Genomic DNA, 22,776 nt, shown 5'->3' with positions numbered 1-22,776 from the left:
CCATGCCTGAGTTTCTCTTCCTTTGTCAACTGATTGTAGGGTACTCCCCTGTGAGGCCATAGATGCAGGCTGGGAGAAAGAAGACAATGTAACAGGACTGGGAACCATGGGCATTTGGGCCACCTCTTCATGTAACATACTTATGCCTTCAGAACCTGCTCAGGGCTGATCACTTATATACCACTTCCATTTGATGAAGGAGTGCTGCTGTTCATGCCCAATTTTTACAGTTCAGTGGGTCAGATAACATGCAGTTCATGATAGACAGCTTAGTTTTCATGGTAACTTTGTGGCTTATGGTCAAGGGTTCAGTTTCTACTAAGGCCCAGTAGCACGTGAAGAGTTGTTTCTCAAAAGGAGAGCTATCTATGGATAATGGTAGGGCCTTGCAGTAAAATCATAAAGGCTTGAGCTTCAATTCACATATAGGGTACTTCCAAAGACTCCAAACCGCATCCTTGTTTTCCACTGAGACCTCAAGCACCATTGGATCTGCTGGATCATATAGCCCAAATGGCAGAGTAGCCTGTACAACAACCTAGACCTGTTGGAGAGCCTTCTCCTATTCTGCACCCTACTCAAAACTGGTAGCTTTTTGGGTCACTTTGTACATGAGACAGAGTAACACACCCAAATGAGTAATATGCTGCCTCCAAAATCCAACTCGGTCCACTAGGCATTGTGCCTCCTTCTTGGTTATAGGAGGGGCCAGAAGTAAGAATATATTTTACCTTAGAAGTAATATCTTACTATTCCCCACACCACTGGACCCCTGGAAATTTCAGTGAGGTAGAAGGACCCAGAATTTTAGTTGATTTTATTTCCTACCCTCTCACATACAAATCTCCTAATAAGTCTAGAGTAGCTGCTACTTCTTCCTCATTGGATCCAATCAGCATAACATGATAAATGAAATGGAACAGTGTGATACCCTGTGAAAAGGAAAGGCAATCAAGACCCTTGTGAACCAATTTGTGACACAGTGCTGGAGGGTTGATATACCCTGAAGTAGGATAGTGAAGGTGTATTGCTGGCCTTACCAGCAGAAAGCAAACTGTTTATGGTTGGTTTTATGGACAGGTGTGAAGAAAAAGGCATTTGCCAGATTAATAGCTGCATACAGCTCCCAAGAGATGTGTTAATTTGCTCAAGAAATAAAACCACATCTGATACAGTAGCTGAAATTAGAGTCACTACTTGGTTCAAGTATAACAATCTGCTGTCATTCTTCAAGAATAAACCAAGCCACAATATTAACCATTGATCTAGCAACAATGTGGGGTCAGACATAGCTTTGATTTGTTGGTACATGTCTTGCCAGGCCATCAAGACTCTGGAATGTATACACAGCATTTAGTCTTAATTATTATGCCCTTTCCCCACTGTCAATTGTACTTGGAGGTCCTGTGGGGATATGATGACAAGTTGGCTAAATATATATTTAATATATGTATGCATGTGTCTTTATAATAGAGCCATTTACATTCCTTTGGGTATATGCCCAGTAATGGGACTGCTGGGTCAAATGGTATTTCTGCCTCTAGGTCTTTGAGAAATTGCCACATTGGTTGAACTAATTTAAACTCCCATCAGCAGTATAAAAGTATTCCTTTTTCTCCACAACCTTGCCAGCATCTGTTGTTTTTTGACTTTATAATAGTAACCATTCTAACTGGTGTGAGATGGTATCTCATTGTGGTTTTGATATGCCTTTCTCTAATGATCAGTGATGTTGAGTTTTTTTTGTATGTGTGCTGGCCACATTTATGTCTTCTTTCGAGAAGTGTCTGTTCATGTCCTTTGTCTACTTTTCAATGTGGTTGTTTATTTTTTTCTAAATGTAAGTTCCTTATAGCTGCTGGATATTAGACCTTTGTCAGATCCACTAATTGCCAAAAGTCTTCTCCCATTCCATAGGTTGTCCGGTTACTCTGTGGATAGTTTATTTTGCTAGGCAGAAGCTCTTTAATTAGATCCCATTTGTCAAATTTTGTTTCTGTTGCAATTGCTATTGGCATCTTCGTCATCAGATCTTTGACCATGTTTATGTCATAAATGGTAATGCCTAGGTTTTCCTACTGGGTTTTTATAGTTTGGGGATTTACATTTAAGTCTTTAATTCATCTTGAGTTGATTTTATATATGGTGTAAGGAAGGGGTTCAGTTTCAATTTTCTGCATATGGCTAGCCAGTTCTCCCTGTACTATTTATTAAATAAGGAATCCTTTTCCCCTTGCTTGTTTTTGTCAAGTTTGTTGAAGATCAGATGGTTGTAGGTGTGTGGTCCTATTTCTGGACTCTTCTGTACCATTGATGTATGTGTCTGTTCTTGTACCAATACCATGCTGTTTTGGTTGCTGTATCCTTGTAGTATAGTTTGAAATCAGGTAGTGTGATGCCTCCAGCTTTGTTCTTTTTGCTTAGGATTGTCTTGGCTTTTTGGGTTCTTTTTGATTCCATATGCATTTTAAAATAGTGTTTTCTAATTCTGTGAAGAATGTCAATGGTAGTTTAGTGGGAATAGCACTGAATCTATAAATTGCTTTTGGGCATATGACCATATGGTCATATGCATGCTGTTGATTCCTCCTATCCATGAGCATGGAATGTGTTTCTATTTGTTTGTGTCTTTCTCGGATTTCTTTGAGCAGTGGTTTATAGTTTTCCTTCAAGAGGTCATTCATTCCCTTGTTAGCTATTCCTAGGTATTCATTCTTTTTGTGAGTTGTGAATGAAAGTTCATTTGAGGTTTAGCTCTCTGTTTGCCTGTTGTTGGTGTATAGGAAGGATAGCAATTTTTGCACATCGGTTTTGTGTACCGAGACTTTGCTGAAGTTGCTTATTAGCTTAAGAAGTTTTTGGGCTGAGATGAGGGGGGTTTCTTTTCTTTTCTTTTTTAAACACTCCACTTCTTTATTATTATTATTGTACTTTAAGTTCTGGGGTACATGTGCAGAACGTGCAGTTTTGTTACATAGGTCTACACGTGCCATAATGGTTTGCTGCACCCATCAACCTGTCATCTACATTAGCTATTTCTCTTAATGCTATCCCTCCCCAGCCCCCCCACACCCCCCAACAGGTCTTGGTGTGTGATGTTCCCCTCCCTGTGTCCATGTGTTCTCATTCTTCAACTCCCACTTATGAGTGAGAACATGCAGTGTTTGTTTTTCTGTTTTTGCATTAGTTTGCTGAGAATGATGGTTTCCAGCTTCATCCATGTCCCTGCAAAGGACATGAACTCATCCTTTTTTATGACTGTATAGTATTCCATGGTGTATATGTGCCACATTTTCTTTATCCAGTCTAACACTGATGGGCATTTGGATTCGTTCCAAGTCTTTGCTATGGTTAATAGTGCTGCAATAAACATACATGTGCATGTATCTTTATAGTAACATGATTTATAATCCTTTGGTTATATACCCAGTAACGGGATTGCTGGGTAAAATGGTATTTCTGGTTCTAGATCCTTGTGGAATTGCCACAATGTCTTCCACAATGGTTGAACTAATTTACACTTCCACCAATAATGTAAAAGCGTTCCTATTTCTCCACATCCTCTCCAGCATCTGTTGTTTCCTGACTTTTCAATGATCACCATTCTAACTGGCATGTGACGGTATCTTATTGTGGTTGTGCTTTGCATTTCTCTAATGACCAGTGATGATGAGCTTTATTTCATATGTTTGTTGGCTGCATAAATGTTTTCTTTTGAGGAGTGTCTGTTCATATCTTTCACCCACTTTTTGATGGGGTTATTTTTTTCTTGTAAATTTAAGTTCTTTGTAGATTCTGGATATTAGCCCTTTGTGAGATGGATAGATTGCAAAAATTTTCTCCCATTCTGTAGGTTGCCTGTTCACTCTGATGATAGTTTCTTTTGCTGTGCAGAAGTTCTTTAATTAGATCCCATTTGTCAATTTTGACTTTTGTTGCCATTGTTTTTGGTGTTTTAGTCATGAAGTCTTTGCCCATGCCTATGTCCTGAATGGTATTGCCTAGGTTCTCTTCTAGGGATTTTTATGGTTTTAGGTCTTATGTTTGAGTCTAATCCATCTTGAGTTAATTTTTGTATAAGGTGTAAGGAAGGGGTTCAGTTTCAATTTTCTGCATATGGCTAGCCTGTTTGCCCAACACCATTTATTAAATAGGGAATCCTTTCCCCATTGCTTGTTTTTGTCAATTTTGTCAAAGATCAGATGGTTGTAGATGTGCAGTGTTATTTCTCAGGCCTCTGTTTTGTTCCATTGGTCTATATATCTCTTTTGGTACCAGTACTATGCTGTTTTGGTTACTGTAGCCTTGTAGTTAGTATAGGTTGCAGCCAGATAGCATGATGCCTTCAGCTTTGTAGTTTTTGCTTAGGATTGTCTTGGCTATACGAGCTCTTTTTTGGTTCCATATGAAAATAAAAGTAGTTTTTTTCCCTCAATTCTGTGAAGAAAGTCAGTGGTAGCTTGATGGGAAGAGCATTGAATCTATAAATTACTTTGGGTCGTATGATCATTTTCACAACATTGATTTCTTCCCATCCATGAGCATGGAACGTTTTTCCATTTGTTTATGTCCTCTCTTATTTTCTTGAGTGGTGGTTTGTAGTTCTCCTTGAAGCAGTCCTTCAGATCCCTTGTAAGTTTTATTCCTAGTTATTTTATTCTCTTTGTAGCAATTGTGAATGGGAGTTCACTCATGATTTGGCTCTCTGTCTGTTGTTGGTGGATAGGAATGCTTGTGATTTTGCACATTGATTTTGTATCCTGAGACTTTGCTGAAGTTGCTTATCAGCTTAAGGAGATTTTGAGCTGAGACAGTGGGGTTTTCTAAATATACAATCATGTCATCTGCAAAAAGAGACAATTTGACTTCTTCTTTTTCTGTTTGAATACGCTTTATTTCTTTCTCTTGCCTGATTGCCCTGGCCCGAACTTCTAATACTACGTTGAATAGGAGTGGTGAGAGAGGGCATCCTTGTCTTGTGCCAGTTTTCAAAGGGAATGCTTCCAGTTTTTGCTCTTTCAGTATGATATTGACTGTGGGTATGTCATAAATACCTCTTATTATTTTGAGATACGTTCCATCAATACTTAGTTTATTGAGAGTTTTTAGCATGAAGGGCTGTTGAATTTTGTCAAAGGCCTTTTCTGTATCTATTGAAATAATCATGTGGTTTTTGTCTTTGGTTCTGTTTATGTGATGGATTACATTTATTGATTTTCATATGTTGAATCAGCCTTGCATCCCAGAGATGAAGCCGACTTGATCATGGTGGATAAGCTTTTTGATGTGCTGCTGGATTTGGTTTGTCAATATTTTATTGAGGATTTTTGCATCAATGTTATCATAGATACTGGCCTGAAATTTTCTTTTTTTTGTTGTGTTTCTGCCAGGTTTTGGTATCAGTGTGATGCTGGCCTAATAAAATGAGTTAGGGAGGAGTCCCCCTTTTTCTTTTTTATTATTATTATTATTATTTATTATTATTATTATACTTTAAGTTCTAGGGTACATGTGCATAACGTGAAGGTTTGTTACATATGTATACTTGTGCCATGTTGCTGTGCTGCACCCATCAACTCGTCAGCACCCATCAACTCATCATTTACATCAGGTATAACTCCCAATGCAATCCCTCCCCCCTCCCCCCTCCCCCTTCCCCATGATAGGCCCCGGTGTGTGATGTTCCCCTTCCCGAGTCCAAGTTATCTCATTGTTCCATTCCCAACTATGAGTGAGAACATGCGGTGTTTGGTTTTCTGTTCTGGTGATAGTTTGCTAAGAATGATGGTTTCCAGCAGCATCCATGTCCCTACAAAGGACACAAACTCATCCTTTTTTATGGCTGCATAGTATTCCATGGTGTATATGTGCCACATTTTCTTAATCCAGTCTGTCACTGATGGACATTTGGGTTGATTCCAAGTCGTTGCTATTGTGAATAGTGCCGCAATAAACATACGTGTGCATGTGTCTTTATAGCAGCATGATTTATAATCCTTTGGGTATATACCCAGTAATGGGATGGCTGGGTCATATGGTACATCTAGTTCTAGATCCTTGAGGAATCGATATACTGTTTTCCATAATGGTTGAACTAGTTTACAATCCCACCAACAGTGTAAAAGTGTTCCTATTTCTCTACATCCTCTCCAGCACCTGTTGTTTCCTGACTTTTTAATGATGGCCATTCTAACTGGTGTGACATGGTATCTCATTGTGGTTTTGATTTGCATTTCTCTGATGGCCAGTGATGATGAGCATTTTTTCATGTGTCTGTTGGCTGTATGAATGTCTTCTTTTGAGAAATGTCTGTTCATATCCTTTGCCCACTTTTTAATGGGGTTGTTTGTTTTTTTCTTGTAAATTTGTTTGAGTTCTTTGTAGATTCTGGATATTAGCCCTTTGTCAGATGAGTAGATTGCAAAAATTTTCTCCCATTCTGTAGGTTGCCTGTTCACTCTGATGGTAGTTTCTTTTACTGTGCAGAAGCTCTTTAGTTTAATGAGATCCCATTTGTCAATTTTGGCTTTTGCTGCCATTGCTTTTGGTGTTTTAGACATGAAGTCCTTGCCCATGCCTATGTCCTGAATGGTACTACCTAGGTTTTCCTCTAGGGTTTTTATGGTATTAGGTCTAACATTTAAGTCTCTAATTCATCTTGAATTAATTTTCATATAAGGAGTAAGGAAAGGATCCAGTTTCAGCTTTCTACTTATGGCTAGCCAATTTTCCCAGCACCATTTATTAAATAGGGAATCCTTTCCCCATTTCTTGTTTCTCTCAGGTTTGTCAAAAATCAGATGGCTGTAGATGTGTGGTATTATTTCTGAGGCCTCTGTTCTGTTCCATTGGTCTATATCTCTGTTTTGGTACCAGTACCGTGCTGTTTTGGTTACTGTAGCCTTGTAGTATAGTTTGAAGTGAGGTAGCATGATGCCGCCAGCTTTGTTCTTTTGACTTAGGATTGTCTTGGAGATGTGGGCTCTTTTTTGGTTCCATATGAACTTTAAAGCAGTTTTTTCCAATTCTGTGAAGAAAGTCATTGGTAGCTTGATGGGGATGGCATTGAATCTATAAATTACCTTGGGCAGTATGGCCATTTTCACGATATTGCTTCTTCCTATCCATGAGCATGGTATGTTCTTCCATTTGTTTGTGTCCTCTTTGATTTCACTGAGCAGTGGTTTGTAGTTCTCCTTGAAGAGGTCCTTTACATCCCTTGTAAGTTGGATTCCTAGGTATTTTATTCTCTTTGAAGCAATTGTGAATGGGAGTTCATTCCTGATTTGGCTCTCTGTTTGTCTGTTACTGGTGTATAAGAATGCTTGTGATTTTTGCACATTAATTTTGTATCCTGAGACTTTGCTGAAGTTTCTTATCAGCTGAAGGAGATTTGGGGCTGAGACAATGGGATTTTCTAAATATACAATCATGTCATCTGCAAAGAGGGACAATTTGACTTCTTCTTTTCCTAACTGAATACCCTTGATTTCTTTCTCTTGCCTGATTGCCCTAACCAGAACTTCCAACACTATGTTGAATAGGAGTGGTGAGAGAGGACATCCCTGTCTTGTGCCAGTTTTCAAAGGGAATTTTTCCAGTTTTTGCCCATTCAGTATGATATTGGCTGTGGGTTTGTCATAAATAGCTCTTATGATTTTGAGGTACGTTCCATCAATACCGAATTTATTGAGCGTTTTTAGCATGAAGGGCTGTTGAATTTTGTCAAAAGCCTTTTCTGCATCTATTGAGATAATCATGTGGTTCTTGTCTTTGGTTCTGTTTATATGCTGGATTATGTTTATTGATTTGCGAATGTTGAACCAGCCTTGCATCCCAGGGATGAAGTCCACTTGATCATGGTGGATAAGCTTTTTGATGTGCTGCTGAATCCGGTTTGCCAGTATTTTATTGAGGATTTTTGCATCCATGTCAACATTAAACAGATCAACGAGACAGAAAGTTAACAAGGATATCCAGGAATTGAACTCATCTCTGCAGCAAGCAGACCTAATAGACATCTATAGAACTCTCCACCCCAAATCAACAGAATATACATTCTTCTCAGCACCACATAGCACTTATTCCAAAATTGACCACATAATTGGAAGTAAAGCACTCCTTAGCAAATGTACAAGAACAGAAATTATAACAAACTGTCTCTCAGACCACAGTGCAATCAAACTAGAACTCAGGACTAAGAAACTCAATCAAAACCACTCAACTACATGGAAACTGAACAACCTGCTCCTGAATGACTACTGGGTACATAACGAAATGAAGGCAGGAAGAAAGATGTTCTTTCAAACCAATGAGAACAAAGATACAACATACCAGAATCTCTGGGACACATTTAAAGCATCGCACAGAGGGAAATTTATAGCACTAAATGCCCACAAGAGAAAGCAGGAAAGATCTAAAATTGACACTCTAACATCACAATTAAAAGAACTAGAGAAGCAAGAGCAAACGCATTCAAAAGCTAGCAGAAGGCAAGAAATAACTAAGATCAGCGCAGAACTGAAGGAGATAGAGACACAAAAAACCCTCCAAAAAATCAATGAATCCAGGAGCTGGTTTTTTGAAAAGATCAACAAAATTGACAGACCGCTAGCAAGACTAATAAAGAAGAAAAGAGAGAAGAATCAAATAGATGCAATAAAAAATGATAAAGGGGATATCACCACCGACCCCACAGAAATACAAACTACCATCAGAGAATACTATAAACACCTCTATGCAAATAAACTAGAAAATCTAGAAGAAATGGATAATTTCCTGGACACTTACACTCTTCCAAGACTAAACCAGGAAGAAGTTGAACCCCTGAATAGACCAATAGCAGGCTCTGAAATTGAGGCAATAATTAATAGCTTACCAACAAAAAAAAGTCCAGGACCAGATGGATTCACAGCTGAATTCTACCAGAGGTACAAGGAGGAGCTGGTACCATTCCTTCTGAAACTATTCCAATCAATAGAAAAAGAGGGAATCCTCCCTAACTCATTTTATGAGGCCAACATCATCCTGATACCAAAGCCTGGCAGAGACACAACAAAAAAAGAGAATTTTAGACCAATATCCCTGAGGAGTCACCCTTTTTCTATTGTTTGTAATAGTGTCATAAGGATTGGTACCAGCTCCTGTTCGTACCTCTGGTAGAATTAGGCTGTGAATCCATCTGGTCCTGGGCTTCTTTTGGTTGGTAGGCTATTAATTATTCCCTCAATTTCAGAACTTGTTATTCGTCTATTCAGAGATTCGACTTCTTCCTGGTTTAGACTTGGGAGGTTGTATGTGTTCAGGAATTTGTCCATTTTTCTTGATTTTTCTAGTTAATTTGCATAGGGGTGTTTATAGTATTCTTTGATGGTAGTTTGTATTTCTGTGGAATCAATGGTGATATCCCCTTTATCATTTTTTATTACATCTATTTGATTCTTCTCTCTTTTCTTTATTAGTCTGGCTAGCAGTCTAACTATTTTGTCAATCTTTTCAAAAAACCAGCTCCTGGATTCACTGATTTTTTTTGAAGGATTTTTTTGTGTCTCTGTCTGCTTCAGTTCTGACCTGATCTTAGTTATTTCTTGCCTTCTGCTAGCTTTTGAATTTGTTTGCTCTTGCTTCTCTAGTTCTTTTGTGATGTTAGGGTGTTGATTTTATATCTTTCCTGCTTTCTCCTGTGGGCATTTACCGCTAAATTTCCCTCTACACACTGCTTTAAATGTGTCCCAGAAATTGTGTACATTGTGTCTTTGATTGGTTTCAAAGAACATCTTTATTTCTGCCATAGTTTCGTTATTTACCCAGTAGTCATTCAGGAGCAGTTGTTCAGTTTCCATGTAGTTGTGTGGTTTTGAGTGAGTTTCTTAATCCTAAGTTCTAATTTCATTGCACTGTGGTCTGAGAGACTGTTTATGATTTTCATTTTTTGCATTCGCTGAGGAGTATTTTACTTCCAATTATGTGGTCAATTTTAGAATAAGTGCAATGTGGTGCCAAGAAGAATGCATATTCTGTTGATTTGGGGTGGAGAGTTCTGTGGATGTCTATTAGGTCCTCTTAGTCCAGAGCTGAGTTCAACTCCTGAATGTCCTTGTTAATTTTCTGTCTCCTTGATCTGTCTAATATTGACAGTGGGGTAAAGTCTCCCATTATTATTGTGTGGGAGTCTAAGTCTTTTTGTAGGTCTCTCAGAACTTGCTTTATGAATCTGGGTGCTCTTGTATTGGGTGCATATATATTTAGGATAGTTAGCTCTTGTTGCATTGATCCCTTTAACCCTTATGTAATGCCCTTCTTTGTCTCTTTGATCCTTGTTTGTTTAAAGTCTGTTTTATCAGAGACTAGGATTGCAACCTCTGCTTATTTTGCTTTCCATTTGCATGGTAAATCTTCCTCCATCCCTTTATTTTGAGCTATTGTGTGTCTCTGTATGTGAGATGGATCTCCTGAATACAGCACACTGATGGGTCTTGACTCTATCCAATTTTTCAGTCTGTGTCTTTTAATTGGGGCATTTAGGACATTTACATTTAAGGTTAATATTTTTACGTGTGAATTTGATCCTGTCATTATGATCCTAGCTGGTTATTTTGCCCATTAGTTGATGCAGTTTCTTCATAGTGTCGATGGTCTTTACAAGTTGTTATGTTTCTGCAGTGGCTGGTACCAGTTGTTCCTTTCCAAGTTCAGTGCTTCCTTCAGGAGCTCTAGTAAGGCAGGTCTGGTGGTGACAAAATCTCTCAGCATTTGCTTGTCTGTAAAGAATTTTATTTCTCTTTCACTTATGAAGCTTAGTTTGGCTGGATATGAAATTCTAGGTTGAAAATTATTTAAGAATGTTGAATATTGGCCCCCAGCCTCTTCTTGCTTGTAGGGTTTCTGCTGAGAGATCTGTTAGTCTAATGGGCCTCCCTTTGTGGGTAAGCTGATCTTTCTCTCTGGCTGCCTTTAACATTTTTCCTTCATTTCAATCTTGCTGAATCTGACAATTATGTGTCTTGGTGTTGCTCTTCTTGAGTAGTATCTTTGCGGTATTTCCTGAATTTGAATGTTGCCCTGTCTTGCTAGGTTGGGAAAGTGCTCCTGGATAATATCCCAAAGAGTGTTTTCCAACTTGGTTCCATTCTCCCCCTCACTTTCAGGTACACCAATCAAATGTACATTTGGTCTTTTCACATAGTCCCATATTTCTTGGAGACTTTGTTCATTCCTTTTCATTCTTTTTTCTCTAATCTTGTTTTGAAACTTTATTTCATTAAGTTAATCTTCAATCTCTGATATCCTTTCTTCCACTTGATCGATTTGGTTATTGATATTTTTGTATGCTTCATGAAGTTCTCATGTTGTGTTATTTATATTATAACCTCCATCAGGTTATTTATATTCTTCTCTAAACTGGTTATTCTAGTTAGCAACTCCTCTAACCTTTTTTCAAGGTTCTTAGCTTCCTTGTATTGGGTTAGAACATGCTCCTTTAGCTCGGAGGAGTTTGTTATTACCCACCTTCTGAAGCCTACTTCTGTCAATTTGTCAAACTCATTCTCCATCCAGTTTTGTCCCTTTGCTGGTGAGGAGTTGCGATCCTTTGGAGACGAGGCATTCTGGTTTTTAGAATTTTCAGCCTTTTTGTGGTGATTTTTCTCCATCTTTATGGATTTATCTACCTTTGCTCTTTGATGTTGGTGACCTTCAGATGGGGTCTCTGCATGGACGTCCTTTTTGTTGATGTTGATACCATTCCTCTCTGTTTGTTTGTTTTCCTTCTAACAGTTAGGCCTCTCTGCTACAGGTCTGCTGGAGTTTGTTGGAGGTCCACTGCAGACCATGTTTTCCTGGGTATCACCAGCAGAAGCTGCAGAACAGCAAAGATTGCTGCCTGTTCTTTCCTCTGGAAGCTTCATCCCAGAGGGGCACCCACCAGATGCCAGCCAGAGCTCTCCTGTATGAGGTGTCTGTCAACCCCTGCTGGGACGTTTCTCCCAGTCAGGATAAACGGGGGTCAGGAATCCCCTTGAGGAGGCAGTGTGCCTGTTAGCAGAGCTTGAACACTGTGCTGGGAGATTAGCTGCTCTCTTCAGAGCTGTCAGGGAGGGACATTTAAGTCTGCTGAAGCTGCACCCATAACTGCCCCTTCTCCCAGGCACTCTGTCCTAGGCAGATGGGGGGATTTATCTATAAGCCCCTGACTGGGCTACTGCCTTTTTTTCAGAGATAACCTGCTCAGAGGAGGAATCTAGAAAGGCATTCTGGCCACAGTGGCCTTGCTGAGCTGCAGTGGGCTTCGCCCAGTTCGAACTTCTCAGTGGCTTTGTTTACACTGTGAGGGTAAAACCTCCTACTTAAGTCTCAGCAATGGTGGTTGCCCCTTCACCCACCAAGCTTGAGCATCCCAGGTTGACCTCAGACTGCTGTGCTGGCAGTGAGAATTTCAAGCCAGTGGAACTTAGCCTGCTGGGCTCTGTGGGGGCGGGACCTGCCAAGCCAGACCACTTAGCTCCCTAGCTTCAGCTGCCTTTGTAGGGGAGTGAACAGTTCTGTTTCACTGGTGTTCCAGGTACCACTGGAGTATGGAGGAAAAAAACAAAAACAAAAACAAAACTGCAGCTAGCTCAGTGTCTGCCCAAATGGCTGCCCAGTTTTATGCTGGAAACCCAGGACCCGGGTGGTATAGGCACTGCAGGGAATCTCCTGGTCTGCAGATCATGAAGACCATGGAAAAAGCACAGCATCTGGGCCAGAGTTCACTGTTCCTCATGTCACAGTCCTTCACAGCTTCCCTTGAGTAGGGGAGAGAGAGAATTCCTTGACCCTTTATGCTTCCCAGGTGAGGCAAAGCCCCACCCTGCTTCAGCTTGCCCTCCATGAGCTGCACCCACTGTCCAAGCAGTCCCAATGAGATGAACCAGGTGCCTCAGTTGGAAATGCAGAGATCACCCACCTTCTGCATCGATCTTGCTGGGAGCTGCAGACCAGAGCTGTTCCCATTTGGCCATTTTGATGGACTTTTCTAGATATAAAATCATGTCATCTGCAAACAAAAAGAGTTTGACTTCCTTTCTTCCTATTTAAATACGCTTTATTTCTTTCTCTTGCCTGATTGCCCTGGCCAGAAGTTCCAATACTATGTTGAATAGGAGTGGTGAGAGAGGGTATCCTTGTTGATATGGTTTGGGTGTGTCCCCACCCAAATCTCATCTTGAATTGTAGCTCCCACAATTCCCATTTGTTGTGGGAGGTAATTGCATCACAAGGGTGACACTTTCCAGTGCTGTTGTCGTGATAGTGAGTAAGCCTCATGAGATCTGATGGTTTTATAAGGGGAAATCCCCTTTGCTTGACTCTCATTCTGTCTTGCCTGCTGCCATGCAAGATATGCCTTTCACCTTCTGCCATGATTGTGAGGCCTCCCCAGCCACATAGAATTGTGAATCTATTAAACTTAAGTTTCTTCATAAATTGCGCAGTCTCAGGTATGTCTTCATCAGCAGTGTGAGAACAGACTAATACACTCGTCTTATGCTGATTTTCAAGGGGAAAGTTTCCAGCTTTTACTCATTCAGTATGATATCAACTTTGGGTTTGTCATTTATGGCTCTTATTATTTTGAGGTATAGTCCTTCAATACCTAGGTTTTTGAGTTTTTGACATGAAGCAATGTTAAATTTTATGGAAGGACTTTTCTGCATCTATTGAAATAATCATGTGATTTTTGTATTTAGTTTTCTTATGTGATGAATCACATTTATTGACTTGTGTATGTTGAACCAGCCTTGCATCCTGGGGATGTAGCCTACTTGATTGTGGTGGATAAGCTTTTTGATGTACTGCTGAATTCAGTTTGCCAGTATTTTGTTGAGAATTTTTGCATCAATGTTCATCAAGGATATTGGCTTGCAGTTTTCTTTCCTTTCTTTTTCTTTCTCTCTCTCTCCTTTTTTTTTTTTTTTTTTTTTTTTTTTTTTTTTTTTTTTCCATGAGACAGAGTCTTGCTCTGTTGCCCAGCCTGGAGTATACTGGTGTGATCTCAGCTCACTGCAACCTCTGACACCTGGGTTCAAGTGATTCCCTTGTCTCAACTTCCCAAGTAGCTGGTATTACAGGAGAGCACCACCACACCCAGCTAATTTTTAGTAGAGACAAATTTTCACCATATTGGCCAGGCTAGTCTTGAATTCCTGAGCACAAGTGATCCATCCACCTTGGCCTCCCAAAGTACTGGGATTACAGGTGTAAGCCACCATGCCCAGCCTGAAGTTTCCTTTTTTTATTTTATATCTGCTGGGTTTTGGTATCAAGACGATACCAGCTTCATAGAATGAGTTAGGGAGGAGTCTCTCCTTTTTGATTTTTTCTCTGAATAGTTTCAGTCAGAATGGTACCATCTCTTCTTTGTACCTCTGGTAGAATTCATATGGTCCTGGGGTTTTTTTTGGTTGGTAAGCTATTTATTACTATCTCAATTTCAAAATGTGTTGTTGTTCTATTCAAAGATTGAATTTCTTTCTGGTTCTCATGTTTGGGGGCTTATCTGTCTTCATTCTTTGAGGTTGCTGACCTTTGGATGTGGGGTTGGGGGTGTGTGTGTGGTGGTGTTTTTGTTTGTTTTTAACAGTTTGGCCACTCTCCAGCAGGGCTGCTGCAGTTTGCTGGGGGTCTGCTCCAGATCCTAGTCATCTTGGTTTTTCCAGTACCTGGAGGTATCACCGGTGAAGGCTGTGAAACAGCAAAGATGGCAGCCTGCCCCCTCCTCTGGAAGCTTCCTTTCAGGGGAATACCAATCTGTTGTTGGGCTGAATGCACCTGTAGGAAGTGGTTGGAGAACCCTGTTGGGAGATCTCACCCAGTTGTGAGGAACAGGATCAGGGACCTTCTTAAATAAGCAGTCTAGCTGCATTTGGTAGAGCAGTTGTGCTGTGCTGGGGATCCCTAGATCCCCCAATTGATTTGGGCTCTCCAATGCCTGGAGGCTAGACTGACTGAGACACCTAAATAGCAAAGGTGGCAGCCAGCCTTCTACACCTGGGCATTTCATTCATCCCAGGGAGAAATTAGAACTCTGAAGGCTGTAGAACATGGGTGGGGATGGCTGGAGGCCCCAGCTGGGAGGATTGGTCCAGTGAGGAAAAATGGATCTGGATCCTGTTTAAAGAAGCATTCTGGCCATGCCTCCACAAAACAGCCATGCTGTGCTGGGAAACCACCTCTGCCCCGGTTTGCTAGGACTCTCCAAAGCCTGTAGGCTGAACAGCCCAGTTGTCCAAACACCAAAGGTGGCATCCCACCCTTCCCCCAGGGCACTCCATCCCAGGGAGAGATCAGAGCTCTTTCTAGAATACCCGCAGATGAGGGTGGCTGGAGGCCCTGGCTGGGAGGTCCCGCCCCATGAAGAGGAACAGATCAGAGTCCTCCTTAAAGAAGCAGTCTGACCACATTCTGGCAATGCAGTTGTGCTGCACTGGGGGAACCCTTCCTCAGACTGTCTGGACTCTCTAAAGCTTGCAGGCTGGAAGGGCTGAGTCGACCATACAGCTAACATCTTAGCCTGCCCCTTCCTTTGGGACCTCCACAGGCAGGCTCCACCCTGTTGCCAAGTGGCTGGTTGGAATTCCAAGGCAGTGAGTCTTATCTTGTGAGATGCTGTGGGAGTGGGTCTGCAGACTGACACTGCTCAGAACCCTGAATTCAGCCCTCTTCCTAGGGCTGGATTTTTAGTTTCAGGTCTTAAATATATTTAAGTTTTTAACCCAATTTAATTTTTATATATAATGTGAGATAAGGATCCAATTTCATTCTTCTGCATGCGGATAGCTAGTGTTCTAGATGCCACTTATTAAAGAGATTATTTTTCTCTATTGTGTGTTCTTGGTACCTTTATTACAAATCAATTATTTGTAAAAGTGTGGGTTTAATTTTGGATACTGTATCCGGTCTCACTGGTCAATGTGTCTGCTTTTGTGATAATATTATGCTGTTTTGATTACTGTGGTTTTGTAGTATATTTTGATGTCAGGCAGTATGCCTTGAGCTTTGCTCTTTTTGCTTATAATTGTTTTAGTTACTGAGATCTTTTTGTGGTTCCATACAACTTTTAGGACTTTTTTTTTTTTCTATTTATGTGAAAAATGTTATTGTAATTTTAATAGGAATTTCATTGAATCTGCAGATTACATTGGGTAGTCTAGATACTTCAGTATTTTTCCAATTTATGAATATGGGATATCTTCCCCAATTTGTGTTTTTGTTCAATTTCTTTCACCTAAATTTTTGTTGTTGTGCAATTATTTAACACTCTCACTTTAACAGTAGATGCCTTGTGAGGCTGGAAGTTTGTTGTAACTCAGCCAAGTGCAAGATGAGGTCTAGTGTTTATTTTCAGCAATTATAGCCTTGTGGCTCTAGGAGATGAGATTCTCTCTCAGGGCACACTAGAAGCTATTAAATTATTTATGCATTGCCTGAGCCAGAAATTCAAATCTCTGAGCTCATCCGTTTAAAAATTACTTTGTCCAGCAACATTAGGGGTAAGCAACTGACATAATTATATTCCTTAGTTTTCCACAAGTGTTTGAAAGTGTCATATACAGAATCACTAAATTACATGCCTCTTACAAGTGGTTGATCAGGAGTACTCAATCCAGATGTTTTGTGTATCACAATAAGCAGTTCATCCCATTAATCCTATAGACTATTAGTGCTCCCTGTACTGTTGGAAATAGACTCCTTAGCACTTGAAGTCCAATCAGATTAGAAAGCAAACTCTAGAAACCCCAAAACCAATTAAAGAAACTCATCTTAAAAGTTCTATTCCCCTAGAATAACTCCTGGTGCCACAAATCTGTATTAGGGTTCTTTAGAGATGTAGATCAAGATTTATCATGGGAGTTGGTTGACACATGATGGAGGGGCATAAGTCCCATGATATGCAACATGCAAGCTGGAGAAATGAAAGCCAGTGGTGTAGTGCTGTCCAAGTCCAACACAGCCTGAGAACCTGGGGGACACTGGTTTAAGTCCTGGAGTCTGAAGGCTAGAAAACTTACAGTTCTGATGTCCAAGATCAGAAGAAGGGTGTCTTAGCTCCAGAGAGAGGGTGCAAATTTGTCCTTCCTCTGCCTTTTTGTTCTATATGGGCCCTCAACCATTGGATGGTGCCTGTCCACACTGTGTGAGGATGGATCTTCCTTACTCGGTCTACTGATTCAAATGCCAATCTCTTGAGCAACAGCTTCACAGACATAGCCAGAAATAATGCTTTAGCAGCTCTCTGGATATCTCATAATCTAGTGGAGGTGACATCTAAAATTAACCATCACACTAGGAGAAGATAGATCACTTCTGGAGCTTGAATCTTTATAAAAACAGCCAGATGTATCCATCTTCTGTGTCCTCATCCTGGCCCCTAAGTGCAATGATTAAGGAATAGGATATGGCTGCTGGGTTTTTAGTTCTAACTAATAACTTTTAGAGTACTTATGGATCTTTACATATAGATCCGAAGACCTGCCATATACGTATATAGCTTATTCCAAAATAGAATATAGAATCGTCATCAAAATTGGATATACCTTTTCTGAAAGTAATTATATGATGTGTGGGGGAAAGAGAGATCATACTGTTACTGTGTCTATATAGAAAGAAGCAGACATAAGAGACTCCATTTTGTTCTGTATTTGAGATGCTGTTAATCTGTGACCCTAACCCCAACCCTGTCCTTGCAAGAGACATGTGCTGTGGTGACTCAAGGTTTAACGAACTTGGGGCTGTACAGGATGTGCTTTGTTAAACAAGTGCCTGAAGGCAGCATGCTTGTTAAAAGTCATCACCATTCTCTTAATCTCAAGTACCCAGGGTACTGCGGAAGGTCGCAGGGACCTCTGCCTAGGAAGCTAGGTATTGTTCAAGGTTTCTCCCCACCTGATAGTATGAAATATGGCCTCGTAGGAAGGGAAAGACCTGATCCTCCCCCAGCCTGACACCCGTGAAGGGTCTGTGCTGAGGATTAGTGTAAGAGGAAAGAAGGCACACTGGCAGTTGAGATAGAGAAAAGCATCCGTCTCCTGCCCGTCGCGGGGCAATGGAACATCTCAGTGTAAAACCCGATTGTATGTTCTATTTACTGAGATAGGAGAAAACTGCCTTAGGGCTGAAGGTGGGACTTGCTAGTGGCAATGCTGCTCATTATGCACTAAAAAGGTTTATGGAGATATTTGCATATGCATATCAAGGCACAGCACTTTTCCTGAAACTTATTCATGTCACAGAGATCTTTATTCATATGTCTTATTGCTGACCTTCTCCCTGCGATGATCCTATTATCCTGCCACTTCCCTTTTTCTGAGATGGTAAAGATAATGATCAGTAAATACTGAGGGAACTCAGAGACCGGGTGCCAGTGTGGGTCCTCTCTATGCTGAGTGCCGGTCCCCTGGGCCCACTTTTTCTTTCTCTGTACTTTGTCTCTGTGTCTCATTTCTTTTCTCAAGTCTCTGGTTCTACCTAACGAGAAACGCCCACAGGTGTGGAGGGGCAGGCCACCCCTTCATGATGTTTGCACGTCCCTGTGTTCCAGAACCAGGCACTGCTTGCATTTGGAATGAATGGCCCACAGACAGTCAAAAGGACAAAGGAAAGGATGGGTGCAGCTATACATTAATAGGCTCACAAATAAAAATACACAAAACACACTCAATAAAATAAATTACTTATAGCTTAAAATTTCTTTTACATAAAAAATAGCAAACCGTAATACTTTTACTACCTTCTAGGCATATGGTTATGGAGCACTTGAAATATGGCTAGTCCAAACTGGGATATGCTGTAACTGTAAAATGTATTTTGAAGATTTAGTATGACAAAATGCAAAAACTCAATTTTTATATCAATACTGGTAATATTTAGGTAGATTATATAAATTCGTTTCACTTGCTTTTTACCTTTTTATTTTTTAATTTTTTTTTTACAGGCAGGGTCTTGCTCTGTTCCAGGCTGAAGTGCAGTGGTGCAATCATAGCTCACTGCAGCCTTGAATTCCTGGACTCAAGCAGTCCTCCTATCTCAGCCTCCTGAGTAGCTGGGACTATAGGCACGTGTCACTACACCTGGCTAATTAAGAAATATTTTTTAAGAGATGAGGGCTTTCCTATACCATGGTGTGGTATCTTCCTATACCATGGTGGAATGAAATTAGAAATCAATACCAAAAGGAACTCTCAAAACTGCACAAACATGGCCAGGCGCGGTGGCTCACGCCTGTAATCCCAGCATTTTGGGAGGCCGAGGCGGGCAGATCACCTGAGGTCAGGAGTTCAAGACCAGCCTGGTCAACACGGTGAAACCCCATCTCTACTAAAAATACAAAAAATTAGCCAGGTGTGATGGCGTGCGCCTGTAATCCCAGCTACTTGGAGACTGAGACAGGAGAACTGCCTGAACCCAGGAGGCGGAGGTTGCAGTGAGCCGAGATTGCACCATAGCATTCTGGCCTGGGTGACAGAGCAAGACTGCGTCTCAAAAACAAACAAAAACTGCACAAGACATGAAAACTAAACAACTTGCTCCTAAATGACTCCTGGGTAAACAATGAAATTAAGGCAGAAATAAAAAAATTCTTTGAAATAAATGAAAATAGAGACATAACATACCAAAACCTTTTGGGATAAAGCAAAAGTAATGTTAAGAGGAAAGTTTATAGAATAAATGCCTACATAAAAAGACAGAAAGATCTCAAATTAACAACCTAACATCGTACCTCAACCTCAAGGACCTAGATAAATAAATGGTGCTGGGAAAACTGATTTGCCATATGCAGAAGAAATAAACTAGACCCTTACCTCTCATCATATACAAAAATTAATGCAAGATGGATTAAAGACCTAAATGTAAGACTTAAAACTATTAAAATGTTAGAAGAAAACCTAGGAAAAACTCTTCTGGATGTTGGCCTTGGCAAAGAATTCACAATGAAGACCCTAAAAGCGAATGCAACAAAACCAAAAATAGATAAATGGAACTGAATTAAAATTAAAGGCTTCTGCACAGCAAAATAATCAACTAAATAGACAACCTACATAATGGGGGAAAAATATATGCAAATTATTTCCCTGAGATAGGATTAATATTCACCATCTAGAAGGAACTAAAACAATAAGAAAAAACCCGAAACAATCCCATTACAAACTGGGCAAAGGACGTGAACAGACATTTATCAAAAGAAATACAACTGACCAACTAACACGTGAAAAAATGGTCAACATCACTAACCATTACAGAAATACAAAAACCACTCTGAGATATCATCTTATACCAGTCACAATGGTTATTATTAAAAAGTCGTAAAACAACAGATAATGGTGTCAATGTGTAGAAAAGGGAACATGCGATAGTTTGCTGAGAATCCCAAGAACAGAAAACCAAACACTGCATGTTCTCACTCATAAGTGGGAACTGAACAATGAGAACACTTGGACACAGGAAGGGGAACATCACACAATGGGGTCTGTTGAGGGGTGGGGGAGAGGGGAGGGATAGCATTAGGAGATATACCTAATGTAAATGACAAGTTAATGCATGCAGCACACCAACATGGCACATGTATACATATGTAACAAACCTGCACGTTGTGCACATGTACCCTAGAACTTAAAGTATTAAAAAAAAAAAAAAAGGAACATGAATACTCTTTTGGTGGGAATGTAAATTAATTCAGCCTCTGTGGATAGCAGAGATTTTTCAAAGAAGTAAAAATAGAACAATCTCATTACTGGGAATCTACCCAAAGGAACAGAAATTATCATATAAAAAAGATATCTGCACATGTATGTTTATTGCATCAATATTTACAACAGCAAATTAATGGAACCAACTTAAGTATCTACCAACAATTGACTGGATAAAGAAAACGTGAGAGAGATATATATATAGAGAGATACATATAAATGGAGTATTATGCAACTATAAAAAAGAATGAAATCATGTCATTTGCAGCAACATGGATGGAGCTGGAGGCCATTATCCTACGTGAACTAAATCGGAAGTAAAAAATAAAATATTGCATATGTTCTCACTTAAAAGTAGGAGCTAAACAATGGGTATACACAGACATAAAGATGCAGATTAGACACTGGGGACTCCAATAGGGTAAAGAGTGTGAGGGGCAGTAAGGGTTGAAAAATTACCTATTGGGTACAGTGTTTAATATTTAGGTGACGAGTACACTAGAAGCCCAATTCTCACCATTATTCAATACACCCATGTTACAACAAGCACATATATCCCCTGGATCTAAAATAAAAATTAAAAAAAATCCCACATTATCAATAAAAATGTGGCACAGTATGTTCAATTTTCTTTTCTATTTCTAGCATACAAGTGAGACCTTCTCGGCTATAAAGGAACCTGTCCATAAATCACTTAAAATGTGACTGGTTAATGATTTTTAGTAAAATACACCATGATATGTTTTTATTGGTTAAAGGCAATTTATTTTTAAATGTTGCTTTGGTTGTTTGCTTTCTGGAAACATACTGGAACACTTGTTTTTCATAAGCTGTCCTGGCAGTGGCACAATCCCATCCATTTTTTAGGCCTTTTAATAAGGTCATTATGAAATCTGAGTTTCTAGGAATACTCTGGTGCATTCACTTCATCTGCAAAAGCAACTGGCACAACCACCCCTTGCCGGTGCAGCTCTCGGAGAACATCTAATATTGAGTCTAGTTCTATGCGGAACTTCTCCAGCTCACGATTCTTTAACTGTGCCAGTCTTTTCCATTTTTCAACTTCTTTGTTTTGCTCAGTTTCCACTGCTTGGTGTGTTTGCTGTATTATCTGCAAATACAAAAATTCCACATTGCTGTCATAGTTCATAGTGGTGGGTGAGGAACCTTTAACAATCTTAAAGTAGGCAAACCTGGGGTTTCTTTGGGGAACTCAGGTAAACTATAATGCTCTGCATAGATGCAGCATTTTCTGTCTTCAAGGAGTATATACATCCCAACTGTGTTAGGGACTAAATGTTTGTGTCCCCCTCAAATTCATATGTTGAGGTCTTAACCCTTAATGTGGCTGTGTGTGGAGTAAGGAAATAATGAATGCTAAGTGAGATCATAAGGGTGGGGACTTGATTTGATAATAATTAGTGTTTTCACCACTAGAGACACCAAAGAGATTCTCAGCAGAAGAGACACCAAGGAGATGTCTCACCCCTCTTCCTCACCTCCGCGCACATGGCACTGAGGAAAGATCATGTTAGAATGAGAAAAAAGGCGGCTATCTGCAAGCTGGGAAGAGAGACCTCACCAGAAACCTAACCGACCAAAACCTCAATCTGGGACTTCTGGCCTACAGAACTGTGAGAAAATAAATTTCTCCTGTTTAACCACCCAATTTATGGTATTTTGTTACATCAGCCCAAGCAGACTATATACTGTTCAAACAAGTAAAATTTCAGCACCAAGGCAAGTGCCTAAAAACACATCATGCCTTTAGATCTGCTATTTTAATTAATCTGTTTGTAATTAAGTATAGTAATATTACTAGTGCTAGCTATATAATTTAAATAATCATATTAAAACAATTTATTTCTTATAAACATTTGCTGAAATGACTTGAATATGGAACACCATGCCTTGTTCCAGGGTAAGATGTGTAAGTTTTTAGGAACCCATCAATAATTAAGAACATGATACAAAGTTTTGCTTTTTTTCCAGATATAAGGATACCAATCTTCAAGCACTTGAGATATAAAGTCTCATTTTTCTCGTAAAAGTTATA

The 22,776-nt window shown here is 39.9% G+C and overlaps 1 protein-coding gene across 6 annotated transcripts in view; it reads right to left on the bottom strand.

Moving 5' to 3' along the window:
* Positions 1-20,810: 20,810 nt before the first annotated feature.
* Positions 20,811-22,776, bottom strand: part of CEP162 (centrosomal protein 162) — a 108,765-nt gene continuing 106,799 nt past the window's right edge. For all 6 annotated transcript variants that reach the window (XM_077999688.1, XM_077999690.1, XM_077999689.1 and 3 more), the window contains one exon: positions 20,811-21,831. In XM_077999688.1, the coding sequence (XP_077855814.1) occupies positions 21,622-21,831 (210 nt within the window). In that variant the 3' untranslated portion in view covers positions 20,811-21,621. The remainder of the gene's footprint in view (positions 21,832-22,776) is intronic.

Source organism: Macaca mulatta, chromosome 4, assembly GCF_049350105.2.
Source record: "Macaca mulatta isolate MMU2019108-1 chromosome 4, T2T-MMU8v2.0, whole genome shotgun sequence".
NCBI classification, from domain to species: domain Eukaryota; kingdom Metazoa; phylum Chordata; class Mammalia; order Primates; family Cercopithecidae; genus Macaca; species Macaca mulatta.
This window is presented reverse-complemented; position numbering and strand designations above follow the sequence as displayed.